At 41.3% G+C, this 14,408-nt stretch overlaps 1 protein-coding gene across 1 annotated transcript in view; it reads left to right on the forward strand.

Moving 5' to 3' along the window:
- The window catches only part of ssbp3a (single stranded DNA binding protein 3a), a 32,727-nt gene extending 18,634 nt beyond the window's left edge, over nt 1-14,093 (forward strand). Inside the window, exons 6-8 of the mRNA XM_043699646.1 lie at nt 1,542-1,606; nt 1,905-1,953; nt 13,995-14,093. Coding sequence (XP_043555581.1) covers nt 1,542-1,606; nt 1,905-1,953; nt 13,995-14,078 — 198 coding nt within the window. The 3' untranslated portion in view covers nt 14,079-14,093. The remainder of the gene's footprint in view (nt 1-1,541; nt 1,607-1,904; nt 1,954-13,994) is intronic.
- Nucleotides 14,094-14,408: the final 315 nt, after the last annotated feature.

Consider the following 14,408-nt stretch of genomic DNA (forward strand, 5'->3'; position numbering starts at 1 on the left):
GAGTCGCATGTAGATAGGATAGTGAAGAAGGCATTTGGTATGCTTTCCTTTATTGGTCAGAGTATTGAGTACAGGAATTTGGGAGGTCATGTTGCGGCTGTACAGGACATTGGTTAGGCAATTGTTGGAATATTGTGTGCAATTCTGGTCTCCTTCCTATTGGAAAGATGTTGTGAAACTTGAAAGGGTTCAGAAAAGATTTACAAGGATGTTGCCAGGGTTGGAGGATCTCAGCTGCAGGGAGAGGCTGAACAGGCTGGGGCTGTTTTCCCTGGAGCGTCAGAGGCTGAGGGGTGATCTTATAGAGGTTTTACAAAATTGAGGGGCATGGATAGGATAAATAGGCAAAGTCTTTTCCCTGGGGTCGGGGAGTCCAGAACTGGAGGGCATAGGTTTAGGGTGAGAGGGGAAAGATATAAAAGAGACTCAAGGGGCAACTTTTTTTCACGCAGAGGCTGGTACGTATATGGAATGAGCTGCCAGAGGATGTGGTGGAGGCTGTTACAATTGCAACATTTAAGATGGGTATATGAATAGGAAGGGTTTGGAGGGATATGTGCTGGGTGCTGGCTGGTAGGACTAGATTGGGTTGGGATATCTGGTCAGCATGGATGGGTTGGACCGAAGGGTCTGTTTTCATGCTGTACATCTCCATGACTATAAATGTTTGTCCTTGTTAACTTGCACTAATTCCTAATGTATGTTTTGATAGCCTCATCTTCACAAGTTCCTTGAACTCACTCAATCCTACCTCTGCAACCTCCTCTAAACTTAGTTCCCCTCCCATGTTCTTCAGTATTCCACCCTGGCTCTCATTCATCAATCTTCTCCTGTGACTAGTGACAGAGTTTTTACCTACCACTGCTCAAATTTATTGAATCTTGTTCAATTGTCTCTTTGTGCCTCTTTCTTTTCAAAACCCATTTTTGCATCCAAACCTTTAATCATATCTAAACACTTTCAGATTGGTGTTCTGTTATTCTCTCTATTAAATTGCCTTGGAATATTGCATTTTTCAAACATGCACATGATTGGGTAGATGTCATAGGTGATCTTGCCAGTTCTCAGGACTTTTTCTCTCAACATTTCTAGTTGTGTGAATGAAAATTCAGTGCCTGCAAACAATTAATTGATATTCTAACTGTTTAATATTTTAGTAGCTGTGAATGTTTGTTGGGATCAAATATCAAGGCCAGTAAAAAGTAAAGTGAATGGGAGTAGAGGAAAATTACTGTAGTGATTTGTGAATTTGTTGGGTAAGTGCTTGACTTCAATCCCCACTGCTATTCAGATCAGAGATTGTGGGGGTTGCATAGGATGATGGAAGCAAGTCACCATTGTAATATCCAGTTGAGTATGTAATTGGCCCAAAGAATCTTTTTGCGTCAGACCTTGTTGATTTCAATTGGTACTGTTTTGTTTTGAGCACAAGTCTTGGGACCTGCATAATAACTTAACTAACCTTCTGTTTTTCTTCCCTTCCATCCCTTTCTCTGGTTTTCTTCTCGTTATGGTAGTCTGATCCTTGGTTATCATTGCAGAACTATGGCGGTTCAATGAGACCTCCACCCAATTCAATAGGTCCAGGCATGGCTGGGATGAACATGTAAGTCTCTTCTGTGTTCAGATAAGTCATTGATAAAAGTGGGGAAAGTCAGTTTTAATCACTTTACACGATATGATCATGTTCTTAACTGGGGAAAATTGAAGTAAGTTTTTGACTTTGAAGCGTTTGGAACTCAAATATAATTATGGGTAAATGCAGGTGTACTGTATTTTAATTTATGACAAAGGTACGTAAAGGATTTAGTGAAACCACTGCAGACCTAATGATGTAAGAACAGATTGTGTGTGTTAATAGATTGTGAAAATAAATGGAAGTAAATAATAAATTTTCATTGCAGGGGTCCAGGAGCTGGGCGACCATGGCCTAATCCTTCCAATGCTAACTCAGTAAGTCGTACAGTATTTAGTACACAAATAGACCTTTTGTCCCAACAGGGTTTCTGCTCCACGTGAGCTTCCTACCACCTCTCTCTGTGTCCTTCTATATCTTCCCAGTTTATTTATCTGGATTCCCCTTAAATGAACCTATATTATTAGTTGTCTTAACTAATCCGTGACATTGAGTTCTGCATTCTGACCACTGTCATAAGTTACTCCTGCAAACCCTGGTGGATTTATTAGTGCAAGTGGAAACATTTTCTCTCAAGTCTATCCAGTCAAATCCTTCATAACTTTAAAGGCAGCTATCAGTTTGCCCTCAGGGTGTGTTCTGTTTCGACCTAATTGACTTAATTTGGGGTATCCTTTTTCTGTTGCATATATTCTGTATTTAACTAATATGGAGTTTTCTGTTTAAAAAATCATTTTTTTTAAAAAATGACTTGTAGCTACGTGCTTTATGAAACAATTATTATTGTGCATTGATTTGCGCAATTTCCATCCAATGCAGGCCGCTCTTTATGGCGTAAACTTACGGTGAAATACATGTACTTTTCAATGACCATCAACTTTAACAAGGAATTGGTGGAAAAGCCATTCGTTTTGATTATTAATCCTTAGGGAAACTTTTTTATATTGATTCAATATATATTCAAACAAAATGTTACCTGCCCATTACGATGAGCTCTTCATTTTTTAGTTTCCATGTACCATGAATACGTTTGGCAGTCCAGCAGGAAAAATTATTACAGATTACTTTTCCAGTAGGAGGTAATCATTCAGTACAGTATGACCTTTCTCATCCTAATTCCAGTTCCTACATGTCATGACTCTGTTCCCTTGCTTCTATTATCAATTACATTCACATTTCTTCAAATAGTAAGAGAGAGATGCCTTCATTCTTATCAAATTGTTTTTTTTTTGAATTGTCATGCTTTGTGTTCCATCTCGCATGTATTTCTGTGGCTTCTGACATTTAATGCTAATTCTTTTCACTGTATACAATTGATGAATCTTATGAATCCCTTCTATAGTGAGAAGATGGGTAGAACTAGGCTTAGTGGGTTTAAGATGCTGTTAAAATCCAAAATGGCTGAACTGGCAATTCCTTATTGATTTTAGAAACAACATGAGAGTTACTTTGATCCAGCCTTTCTTTTCCCAGGGTGCTTGATGAGCTTTGCCATGAAACCCTGGAATATCCTGCAAAGGCCCTGTAGCTATTGAAAACTGAAAGTTTTATTCTTAGTCAAGAGTTATTACACTTGCCATATAGCAAGTGCAATGACCCTGTTACAACAGAATTATTGTTCTTGTAGTTTTATCCTTTTTGTTGGCGGTGACAGAGTGCCTTTACATAGAATATGTGCAGTAATAGGCCACTTGGCATTTACATAGCTCTCCACTTTGTGTGTTTTAGGTTCTGGTTAAATGCATCTGTACTATTCACTTCAACTATTCCATATTCTGGCATGCTCCACAATCTAACCACTCTTCAATTAACGCCATTCCTCATGGATTGTTTTGGATGCATTACTGACTGTCTTATTTTCATGGGTCTTGTTTTAAATTAATGTCCTTATGTTTTACACCAAACTGCTTAAACACTTGATCGTTACACATTCTCCACATGAAGCTTTCTTGATCCGTACTTCACACAAGGATCAGATTACTTCTGAATGACTTATAAAACGAAATGATGAATTGTGTGCTTGGGAGCTTCGAAACGTCACTTCTCTCTTTAACAGATGTCTTTGAGGTACTTATTCTGAATATCCCAGCTCTAGAACATTGTTTAGGTAATGAGGAGAACTGGTTTTCGTTTTTCTTAAATTATCTGGTGCTCTCACCCCACTGCAAGATGCATTTAATAATGATTTTATAACTCCAGTGTCTGTGTTGATAATGATCCCTGCAATAATGGCCGTAGGAAAAAGCATTTTCAAGTAGTTATCCTATTGATGGGTAAGTGAATGTAGATCCTTGGTGGTATTAGGTAAAATGTGGTAGGTGATACAGTTGATAGCCACCTTCTTACTTTGTGACAACAGGAGTGACATTGAAAGTGCTACAATTGATGTGGTACCAACTTGCATCAATTAGATGTACATGAGTTCTACTCCAGAGACTGGATCCCAAATCACGGCACGCACTTCAGTCTGAACTATGACAGCACTTCACTATTGGGAGGTGCCATCTTTCAAATGAGATATTTAACAAACATTCTGTCTGCCCTTGTTGATTGACTTAAAAGATTCTATGACACTAGTCCTGACCAATATTTATTCTTCAACCTACGTCGCTGAAATATGTGATCTGGTCATAGGGCAGCAAGGCTGTCTCACATCACAAATGACCCAGGTTCCATTCCAGCCTCTGCCTGTGTGGTGATTGCACGTTCTACCCACGTCTGTGTAAATTTCCTCGCAGATTAGGTGGATTGGCCATGCTAAATTGCCCATAGTGTCCAAGGATGTGCAGGCTAGATGGATTAGCCGCGGGAAATGCAGGGTCACAGGGATAATGTAGATTGTTGGTTCTGGGTGGGATGATTTTGGGGAAACGGTGTGGATTTAGTGGGATGAATGGCCTGCTTCCTCATTGTAGGGATTCTGTGAGTCTATGATTAACACAGTGCTGTTTGAGAGATGCATTACTTTCATTAGTCACTTTTGTGACAACTGAAACTCACTACTACGATCGGTCACAACATAAAAATGCATTTGTCAGTTACCAAGTTAGCCTATTAAATACCTTGCAACAGATTTTGAACAAAGATTATTGACCAGGTTTCTTAATAAATACAATTATTGGCTTACTATCAAAACAATGTATTCAATGAAGATGCAACAATTAGATATTTTTTAAAAATAGAAAAAATATTTTTCTGCAGAGCTTGGCTTTCTTAAAAACCTTTTACCAATTGATTATTCTTGAGTGTAAAAGGATGAAACATAAATTTTCAATATTTGTTCGCATATGTTCTTGGCTCAGCTAGCATTTATTGCCTGTGCCTAATTGCCCAGGAGAGGATGGTGGGAAGCTGCCTCCTTGAACTGTGGTGGTACTTGGGTATAGGGTCACCTGCAATGCTGTTAGGAAGGAAATTCCATGATTGTCAGCTTGCAACAATGAGGGAAATGGTGAGTGGACATACATTTATTGGTTGTGATCCTCCATATCTACTACCTATGTCCTTCTAAGTGGTCGAGTTTGTGGGTTTGTAAGATGTTTTCAGAGGATCCTTGGTGAGTCACTGCAGTGCATTTCTAGATGGTATAAGCTGCTGCCATTGTGTTTCTGTGGTGGATGGTGAAGCTGAAGGATGGAGTCAAGCAGTCTGCTTTGCCCTGGATGGTGTAAAGCTGCTTGAATGTTGTGGGAGATGCATTTAACCAGGCATTTGGGATGTATTTTACCATATTCCTGACTTGTACTTTGTGAATGTTTGTCAGATGTTAGTGAGACAGGAGGTGAGTTACTTACTGCAGAATACCTAGTGTCTGACCTGTTCTTGTAGCTATAACTTTTATATGGCTAGTCCAGTTTAGGTTCTTGTTAGTGGTAACCCTCAAATATGATAGTGGGGTTTTCAATAATGGTAATGCATATCAAGGGTTGATGGTTAGATTTTCAATTGTTGAAGAGATAGCCATCACCTATCAGAAGAGTACTGAACATTATGCAATCGTCAGGGAACATTTGACCATATGATGAAAAGAAGATCGTTGAAGTAGCTGAGTATGGTTGGGTTAGTGACATTCCCCTGAGGAATTTTTGCAGAGATGTCACGGAGCTGAGATGATCAACAACCATAAGCAATATCTTTTTGCAAGTTATGAATCGAGCCAGGGTACTGTTTGCTCCCGAATTCACATTGACTCCAGTTTTGCTAGGACTGTGATGCCAGACTCATTTTAATGCTGCCTTCATTTCAAGGGCAGTCACTCTCACATCACTTCTGGAGTTTAGTTCTTTAGTCTACATTTAGACCAAGGCTGGAATGAGGTCAAGAGCCAAGTGGTCCTGGTGAAACCCTAAGTGAGCATCAGCAACCAAGTTATTTCTTTGCAGGTGCCACTTGACAGCACTATTGATCCCTTCCATCACTTTGATCATTGAAAGTAGATCGGTCTGCTGGTAATTAGCAAGATTGGATTTGTCCTGCTTTTGTGCAACATATATATCCAGGCAATTTTCCACATTGTCAGGCCAGTGCTGCTATTGTCTCTGTATTGGAACGGCTTGGCAAGGGGACTGTTGTCACGGTCTGTTGCCTTTTCAGTGTCCGTTGTCTTCTGTCATTTCTTGATACCGTGTGGAGTGAATTGAATTTGTTGAAGACTGGCATCTATGATGGTGGGGCCCTCAGGAGGATGCCAAGCTGGATCTCCTGGTCAGCACTGCCTGCAGAAGATTGCAAGTACTTTTATTTTGTATTTTGTACTGATGTGCTGGACTCAACTATGGTTGTGGATATTGAAGTGGCCTCCACTCCTGTCAATTATTTGTTCCTCCATTATTATTCATAGCTGACTGTGGCAGGACCATGACCCCAAATTTGATCTGTTGATTTTGGGATCGCTTTCCTCTATTGCATGCTGCTTCTGTTTGGTAAGGAGTCCTGTGTTGTAGCTTCTCCAATCTCATTGCTCATATTTAGATACATCTGGTCATCTGACATGCCCTCCTTCACTCTTGACTGAATTAATGTTGATCTCTTGGAATATTGGAGTGGGGAATATACCTGTCCATGAGATTGCAGATGTGGTTGAATACAATACTGCTGCTGATGGCCAGTGGTGTCACATGGAGGCCCAGTTTGGAGTTGCTAGATTTGTTCAAGATTTGTCCCATTTAATTCAATGGAGGCTATTCTCCGTGCAAAGTCAAGACTGCCTCCATAAGGACTGTGCAGTGGTCACTCATAAATGACCCTCTGGACAAATGTGTATGTGACAGATAGAAAAGTGGGGATGAGGTAGATATTTCCCTCTTGTTAGTCCCCTCATCACTTGCCACAGACCCAGTCCAGCAGCCATTTAGAGCTTAGTCAGTAAGGTGCAACTGAACCACTTTTAATAATGGATGTTGAAGTCTCCCACCCAGAGTACATTTTGTGCTCTTTTCACTATCAATTCTTTCTTCAGGTGGTGCTCAATGTGGAGGAATATCCAATTAATCATTCAGAGAATAGTGGTGGGTGCTTTTTAACAAGTTGTAGTTGGCCAATGTAGGACCTGAAGCAGTGAGTCTTCATGGGGCCTCGGGTCAGTGTGGAGGACTCCTTTAGCATCTCTTGTTCCAATTATACATACTGTGCCATTATCTCTTGTGGATCTGTCCTTCTGATGTGATGAAGATGGCAGTGATAGGGATATAGTCCATAAAGTATTACTCCATCTGTGTCAGGCTGTTGCTGATGGGTCTCCCAACTTTGGCACAAGCCTCTAGAAGTTGGTATGGAGGACTTTGTGCGGTCCACAGGACTGTGTTTGCTATTGTCCTTTTCGGTGTCTAGGTTAATGCCAGGTGGTCCCTCTAGTTTCATTCTTTTCTTGATACTTCACAGTGATCGGAAAGCTAGCTCTACCATTTCAGAGGGTAAGTCAACCATATAGTTCTGAATCTGGAGTCATATGTAGGCTAAACCTGGTAAGGAAAGCAGTTTCCTTCCCCAAAGGACATTCATGAAAATAGTTATTGATGCTCTGGCCCATGTAGTCAAGAAACTAATTGAGTGTTTCTGAAGTCTTGCAGGCACAACTTGCTCAGGAAATGTAATTCTTTTTATTGAAAAAGGTTTTCTTTTTACAAAATCATAAAAATACAAAAAGTAATATAACAATCTTAGATTACAAAAAAATTAACAATAAACTACCTACAAATTAACAGAACAAACCAAAATATCACAAAGGTACGCAACCGTCTTTCCGCATTAAGATTCAATAAATGACCGTGTACTAAGCAAATTAGTTTAACTTGACTTAAATTGTACTAGCCTAACCTAACAGATTAGATCAAATTAGATAAAATCACCTTGCATTAACTTAACTGAAATTAAATTAAATTACACCACTTGACACACCCCTTCCGAGGCTCCTATCCACGAGAACATCAGTTATGTACCCACAGTTATCAAGCCAACATCCCCCACCCCGGCCCACGGACCAGCTGTATAAGGCCCTGGTCAATATGGCTGACAGGTCAGTGTCTATATAATTTAAAAAGGGCCACCACGTCGTATAAAATAGTTCAGTTTTCTGGTGCACCATAGTTTCAAGAAAATTGTAAGAACGTGCTCTATCACTAATCTATGCCAGTCCATGAGACCTGGGGTGTTTTCTGAGATCCAGTTCATTAAAATATTCATCTAGTGAAGGCAGGTTCAGCAGTCCCAAAAGAAGAGGTGCTGGGTCCACCCTAATTTCAATTCCCAGGATCCCCTTCAATTCACTTGGTATGGGCACCCCAGTACCTATGGACCTTACGACACGACCACAGACAATGAGTAAGGGTGCCTGTGCTTATTTTACATTTATGGCACTCTGGCAATGCTCCTTTCTTGAACTTTGCTAATCACTCTGGGGCCTATTGGCCCTGTGAAGAATCTTCAGCTACATAGTCTGTGCTTTATTTACATATTGAGATTTTTTCACATTCTTCCATATGCCATCCCATGTTTCAAATTAAATTTCTATTAGTTCCTGATTCCAGACCCTGTACTATCTTTCCACATCTTCCAAAGTGCCCCCGCTCTGTAGATGATATAGAGCACTGATTGAGAGAGTGCCCGAACACCGGTGCATTCTTCTCTCCATGTCAGACTTATAGGACTGAGCAATAAATGTGTTCCATCTCTGTAAATAATCCCTCATCTAAAAATAGCGCAAGAGGTCCCTACTAGCTGGTCGAAAGACATAAATAAGTCTCCCAAACAGGAGATTCCCTTAACCTTCCATGCTTTAAAGCCAGAATCCATTGATTCCAACCTAAATCCTGGGGCACCAACTAAGGGGGTGAACAGTGAGGTCTTATGTAAATTAACATTGCCTCATCATTCTCCATACTTTGATCGGGTTTTTACAATACTTGGCAACAGATTTCATCCTGTCCATAAACAGCAAGTTAAGGAGGGGGCACTTGGCCTGAGAGGCCTCAATATCGAGCCATGTCAACCTCTAATCCATACATACCCAGTCACTCTCATAGGACAATAGAGTGCTTATTTGGTACCGCTTTAGTCTGGGAGATCCTCCACCCAGAGGTAAAAAGAACATTCATTTTAATCAACGCTATTCAGCCTAACCATGATATTGGTAACCCCTCCCAATGCTGTAGATCCTATTCTAACCTATCAAACAAATGCACAAAGTTAACTCTGTACAGTTGGTGGAAAGTGTGGGTAATAGAAAATACCCAAGTAAAGAAAGCCCTTTTGTGGTCAATGGAAAGGAAATTGTGTACCATTCTCCAATTTATGCATTCCCATCAAGTCCCCCCCCCCCCCCCGTGCATGGCTTCTGTTTTTTAAATTAGTTTTAAACCCAGGGAAGTGCTGAATAATTTTATCTTTCGTATCAGCCAAGGTACAGATTTTTCCGGGTTAGCATAATTTTAGAGTCCTTCCAAATAGCCTCCGCCAACATTTCAATTAATGAGATAAATAGCAGCGGTGAGAAGAGACACCCCTGTCGGCTGCCTCTCCCAATGCTAAAGTTGTCTGATTTTACGCCGTTTGTGAGGACCACTGCATTGAGGTCGTTATATAGCACTGCCCCAAGACCAAAATATTCCAGGACACCAAAACAAACGGCCATTCCACCTGATCAAACGCCTTTTCCGTGTCCCAGGAGACCAAGTATGGAGTTGACCTCTGCTGGCATACCTGTATTGTATTCAACACCATCCTGATAATATTGGAAGAGCCACGACCCTTGATAAAACCCGTCTGGTCTTCCTTTATGGTAGTGGGCAATACCTTCAATCTCAGAGCTAGCATTTTAGGACGGATTTTAAAATCTACATTCAGCAGCAAGTTGAGGGACATGAGGGACAATCCTCTGGATCTCTCCCTTTCTTTAGAATAAGAGAGATAGCTGCCTCCCTCAGAGAAGGTGGAAGGCAGTCCTGATTATATGAATGATTGTACGTACCCAATAGTGGCTCGATCAATATGTTGATGAACTCCTTTTAGGACTCGCTCAGGATTCTGTCTGGGCCAGGTGCTTTGCCACTTTGGAGCTGCCTTACTGCCTCTTGCATCTCTATTGTTAAGAGTACGTTCAAAATGGAGGCTTATTCTGTACTTATACCTGGGAGATCCAGATTCTCAAAAAAGGATTCTACTCTTGCAGCTCCATCCTCACAACCATCTGACTGGTATAACTCCACAACAAATTTCCAGAGTACAGCATTGATCTTTTCTCGATTCGCAAGTGACAGTGCCAGTTCTCTTTATAATAGACATGATGGACTGCGGGGCACTTTTCTTTCTAGTCAGGTATGCCAGATAATCTACCTGGCTTTTCCCCATATTCGAATAAAACTTTGCTTTGCAAAGGAGAGCTCCCTCTTTGTTGCCTGGATAAGCACTGAATTCAGAGCACCCCAGACAGCTGTGACCTGTAACTTACTCACAGATAGTCTATCATCATTAATCAATTCAGCTACTTTCAGCTAGGCTTCCAGTATCCATTGCTGCTGTTCATTCTGCCTTCTCCTGGTTGCTGAGTATGAAATAATTAAACCCCTTACATTCACCTTAGTGATCTCCCAAAGCATCGATGGGTTACTTGCCGTACCCGAGTTGATGTCCCAGAAGTTCATAATCTCCCTTGTGGACTACTATATAAATTTGCTATCCTTCAGAAGTAATGGATCCGTGTACCAGTGCCGAGTGTCTATTGAGGTACCCCTGATCTTAACATCCAAGTACGTGCCGCATGATCCGAAATGGCTATGTTCCCAATCCTTCAGGATAGCATTAAATCGAGACAGGTCGATGGAACAAAAAAAACCTATCAATTCTCGTGTGGCACTTGTGTGGGTTGGGGCAAAAGATAAAATGCCGACCATTCGGGTGGAGACATCTCCATGTCCACCAGCCCCAACACAAGTTCACTAGCTGCCTGATTTGCAGGGAGATACCAGAGAGACCCTTTGGCATCTTGCCTACCTCCGGGTCCATGAGACTGTTGAAGTCCACTCTTATAATTGTACAGCCCAACCCTCGAGCCGTTAGTTTGGAGATTGCATCAGTTAAGAATTTAAGGGGATGTGCCAGGGGGCAATAGACATTCAGAATGCCATACTTTTCCCGGTGTATTAAGGCCTTGTGGATGATGAACTGTTCATGTTCATCCTTAATTTGCTCTATTATTTGGAATGGGAGGTTCCTCTGTACCAGTGATGGCTACTCCTCTGCTTTTAGAATTGAAGGAGGTGAAGGTAGTAGTACCCTACTAAATCTTCCCACCTGGAACTTCAAATATTCAATGTTATTCAAGTGTGTTTCCTGTAACAGGGCAATGTCAACCCTTTCCTTTCTGAGATTTGAGAGCACCTTCTTCTTTCTTTTGATCGGGGAATAGCTCCCCTTTCCTAAACAAACCACTAGTCATGACTGTCCAGAGCGGCCCGCGGCCCCCGGGGAAGAAGTTTACTCATGGTGCACCAAGTGGAGAAAGCACAAAATTTATCGAATCAAAAAACTACCATTACCACTACAGATACTACCAAATCTAAAAAACTAACCACCACTCTTGAATTAAACAAACAAACATGTAAACAAATCACCAGCGATTTCCCTCCTCAACCGTAGGGGTGTCCCAAACCTTGCAACCATCCTGATTTCTTCCAGCTTTGGCTGCACCCCAAACCCCAGCAATACAGAAACAAAGAAAAGCCATTATTATTATACGTGAGAGTAAAAGGTGGACTCCCCCTCACCCCCTCCATACATCAACCCAATCTGTCTTCAATAAACGAAATAACCAGCCTCACCCAGAAGAAACAAACAAATAACAAAAATTACTTAAAGAAAAGGGGAGAAAGGGGAGAGTTTTCCATCAGAGCAATGCCAGGCCTCTGGGACCAACAAATGCGAAAGGACAGGGTATGCCATTGTTCATAACTCCACTTTGCCTCTCTGACCCAGGCCATTTATTTCAAAGAGTTCAAAATATCCCTTGCTATCTCTGCTGAATCAAAATTGTAAAAAGACCCTCTATTGTTGAAGCCGGGTACCTTGCAAAGTATTCGATATTCAAATCTCTCAATCTCTTCCTGACTTCTTCATAAGATTTCCTCTTCTTAATTATAGCCCCAAAGAAGTGTTGAAAAAACATAATTTTTGACGCTTTGTATACCAGAGCCTGAGAATCTTTTCCCAGCTTTCTGGAGATTTCCATTATCAGCTGCTTCTGCAGTTGCACTAGGACTGGGCGGGGTCGCTAATCCAACCCAGACCTGCACATTGCGATGTATTGGGCCCGCTTCACACGCACCTGGTCCGACTTGACGCTCAACCCCAGAAGCTGCAGTAGCCACTACTTCAGGAAGGTGACCAGGCTCTCAAGTTGCGGGAGCCCGATTATCAAAAGTTTTTCCTTTTGACCTTGATTCTCGAGGTCGTCGACCTGGCCCAACAGGGCCTGAACCTGGCCTTTCATTGTTCGAATCCGTCCCTATGAATTCTTTGCCACAGTCTCCGACACCACGATCCTTTTGTCTGACTGCATCAATGTGTTAATCCAGCATTCAGATCTCCTGCTCATGCTTCTGTAGCATGGCAGAAATTGGTTCAAGCGCCAATTCGATTTTCACTCTGAGACTAGATTCTGCTGCTCCAACAGGTACAGACACGCTACCACGGGAGTTGGGGCCATAGTCACGGGTGTGCCTGACACTGTAGGGGAGTGCCCTACTTGCTGCGAGTCTCTCGCTCCCTTTCCTTTATTCTTCTTCATATTGTTCCCAGAACACTAGAATCGGAGTTTAAAATGTTCTAGGTATTTTGTATTGCTTTGTTTTATTGATTTTTTTTATTATGGATGACTAATGAGGGGGGGTGGGGGTTGTGCAAGCCCATCTTACTTGGATTTTGGTGCATAGCCCTATCACAGCAGACCTATCAGTTTGCCGCCATCTTGGTTCCCCCCAGAAATGTAATCTTGAGCTGTTCCTTTAATTGTTTCAAAAGAGCAAATAGATTTCGCATTGAACTCAATAGAGGGCTTCATTTTCAGAAATGGGAGGGATCACTTGGACAGTTTGTCTTCTGTTCCCCAATGCCACTTGTTGACTTAGAGGGAAGCTGAAGAACCAAATAAAACAAGCATTTCTTCGAGTCCGTTATTGTTCACCAGCTTCAGGAAGGACCTACAGCAAGGCAAGTCATGTAATTTACCGGAAGCCATGTTTTAAAAGTCGTCAACGCCTGCAGTGAACTTTGCCCACTTTTAAACGATCTATTGCAAGCATTTCCATCAAGCTTGAAATCAGTCAATTTTCCATGATCCTTCTAAACATTAATTCTCCAAGGAATATATAGTATAAGAAATCATCTTTGGAAGACTTTGTGGTACAATGATAGCACATCAAAAGTAGTCAGTAAAGTTCTTTGACTTAGCCTGAGAAATACTTGCATTCTTATCTAACACTTTAGTCCCCATGAGTTTGAGGAATTTTATTAATCTGTTAATTACTGCCTCAAATTGTTTGCAGTGAGTGGTGATATTGAAATTGTCTCTCATTCACTGCATTTAATTTTTGCCAGTTTATGTGAACAATGGCCATTAGGACAAGTAATGTATGGAATGAGGATTTAAAACAACAAATTGTTACCTGTATGCAACATAGTCCCTTCTATTTACAAAGTAGATTTTAAACTACTTTTATTTTAGATTTTGAGGTAAATGGTTGCAATTGAACGTGCAAGGCTTTGCTCCAACCATGTTCATAATCCTTGTGGAGAGCTTATGATTGGCTTCACTGATGTTTAGTAAATTTGACCTTAAATCTCACAAATATGATGTTTTCACTTGCAGATTCCATACTCCTCCTCATCTCCTGGTACATATGGGGTATGTATTTCTATTTTGAACATGTTTGCACTGTTCAAATGCTTGTAGATGTTGAAAAATACAAAGGCTCCTGTAGATGACTTGAAGATTATTGTCGGAAATTTCAGTCTTTAGTATTGAGTCTATTCATTCCTGATGTGGAGGAGCTGGTGTTGGAGTGAGGTGGGCAAAGTTAAAAATCTCACAACATCAGGTTATAGCTGAAAATGTGTTGCTGGTAAAGCACAGCAGGTCAGGCAGCATCCAAGGAACAGGAGAATCGACGTTTCGGGCATAAGCCCTTCATCAGGTCGAAACGTCGATTCTCCTGTTCCTTGGATGCTGCCTGACCTGCTGTGCTTTACCAGCAACACATTTTCAGCTCTGATCTCCAGCATC

This window comes from Chiloscyllium plagiosum, chromosome 11 (genome assembly GCF_004010195.1).
Source record: "Chiloscyllium plagiosum isolate BGI_BamShark_2017 chromosome 11, ASM401019v2, whole genome shotgun sequence".
Lineage (NCBI taxonomy): Eukaryota > Metazoa > Chordata > Chondrichthyes > Orectolobiformes > Hemiscylliidae > Chiloscyllium > Chiloscyllium plagiosum.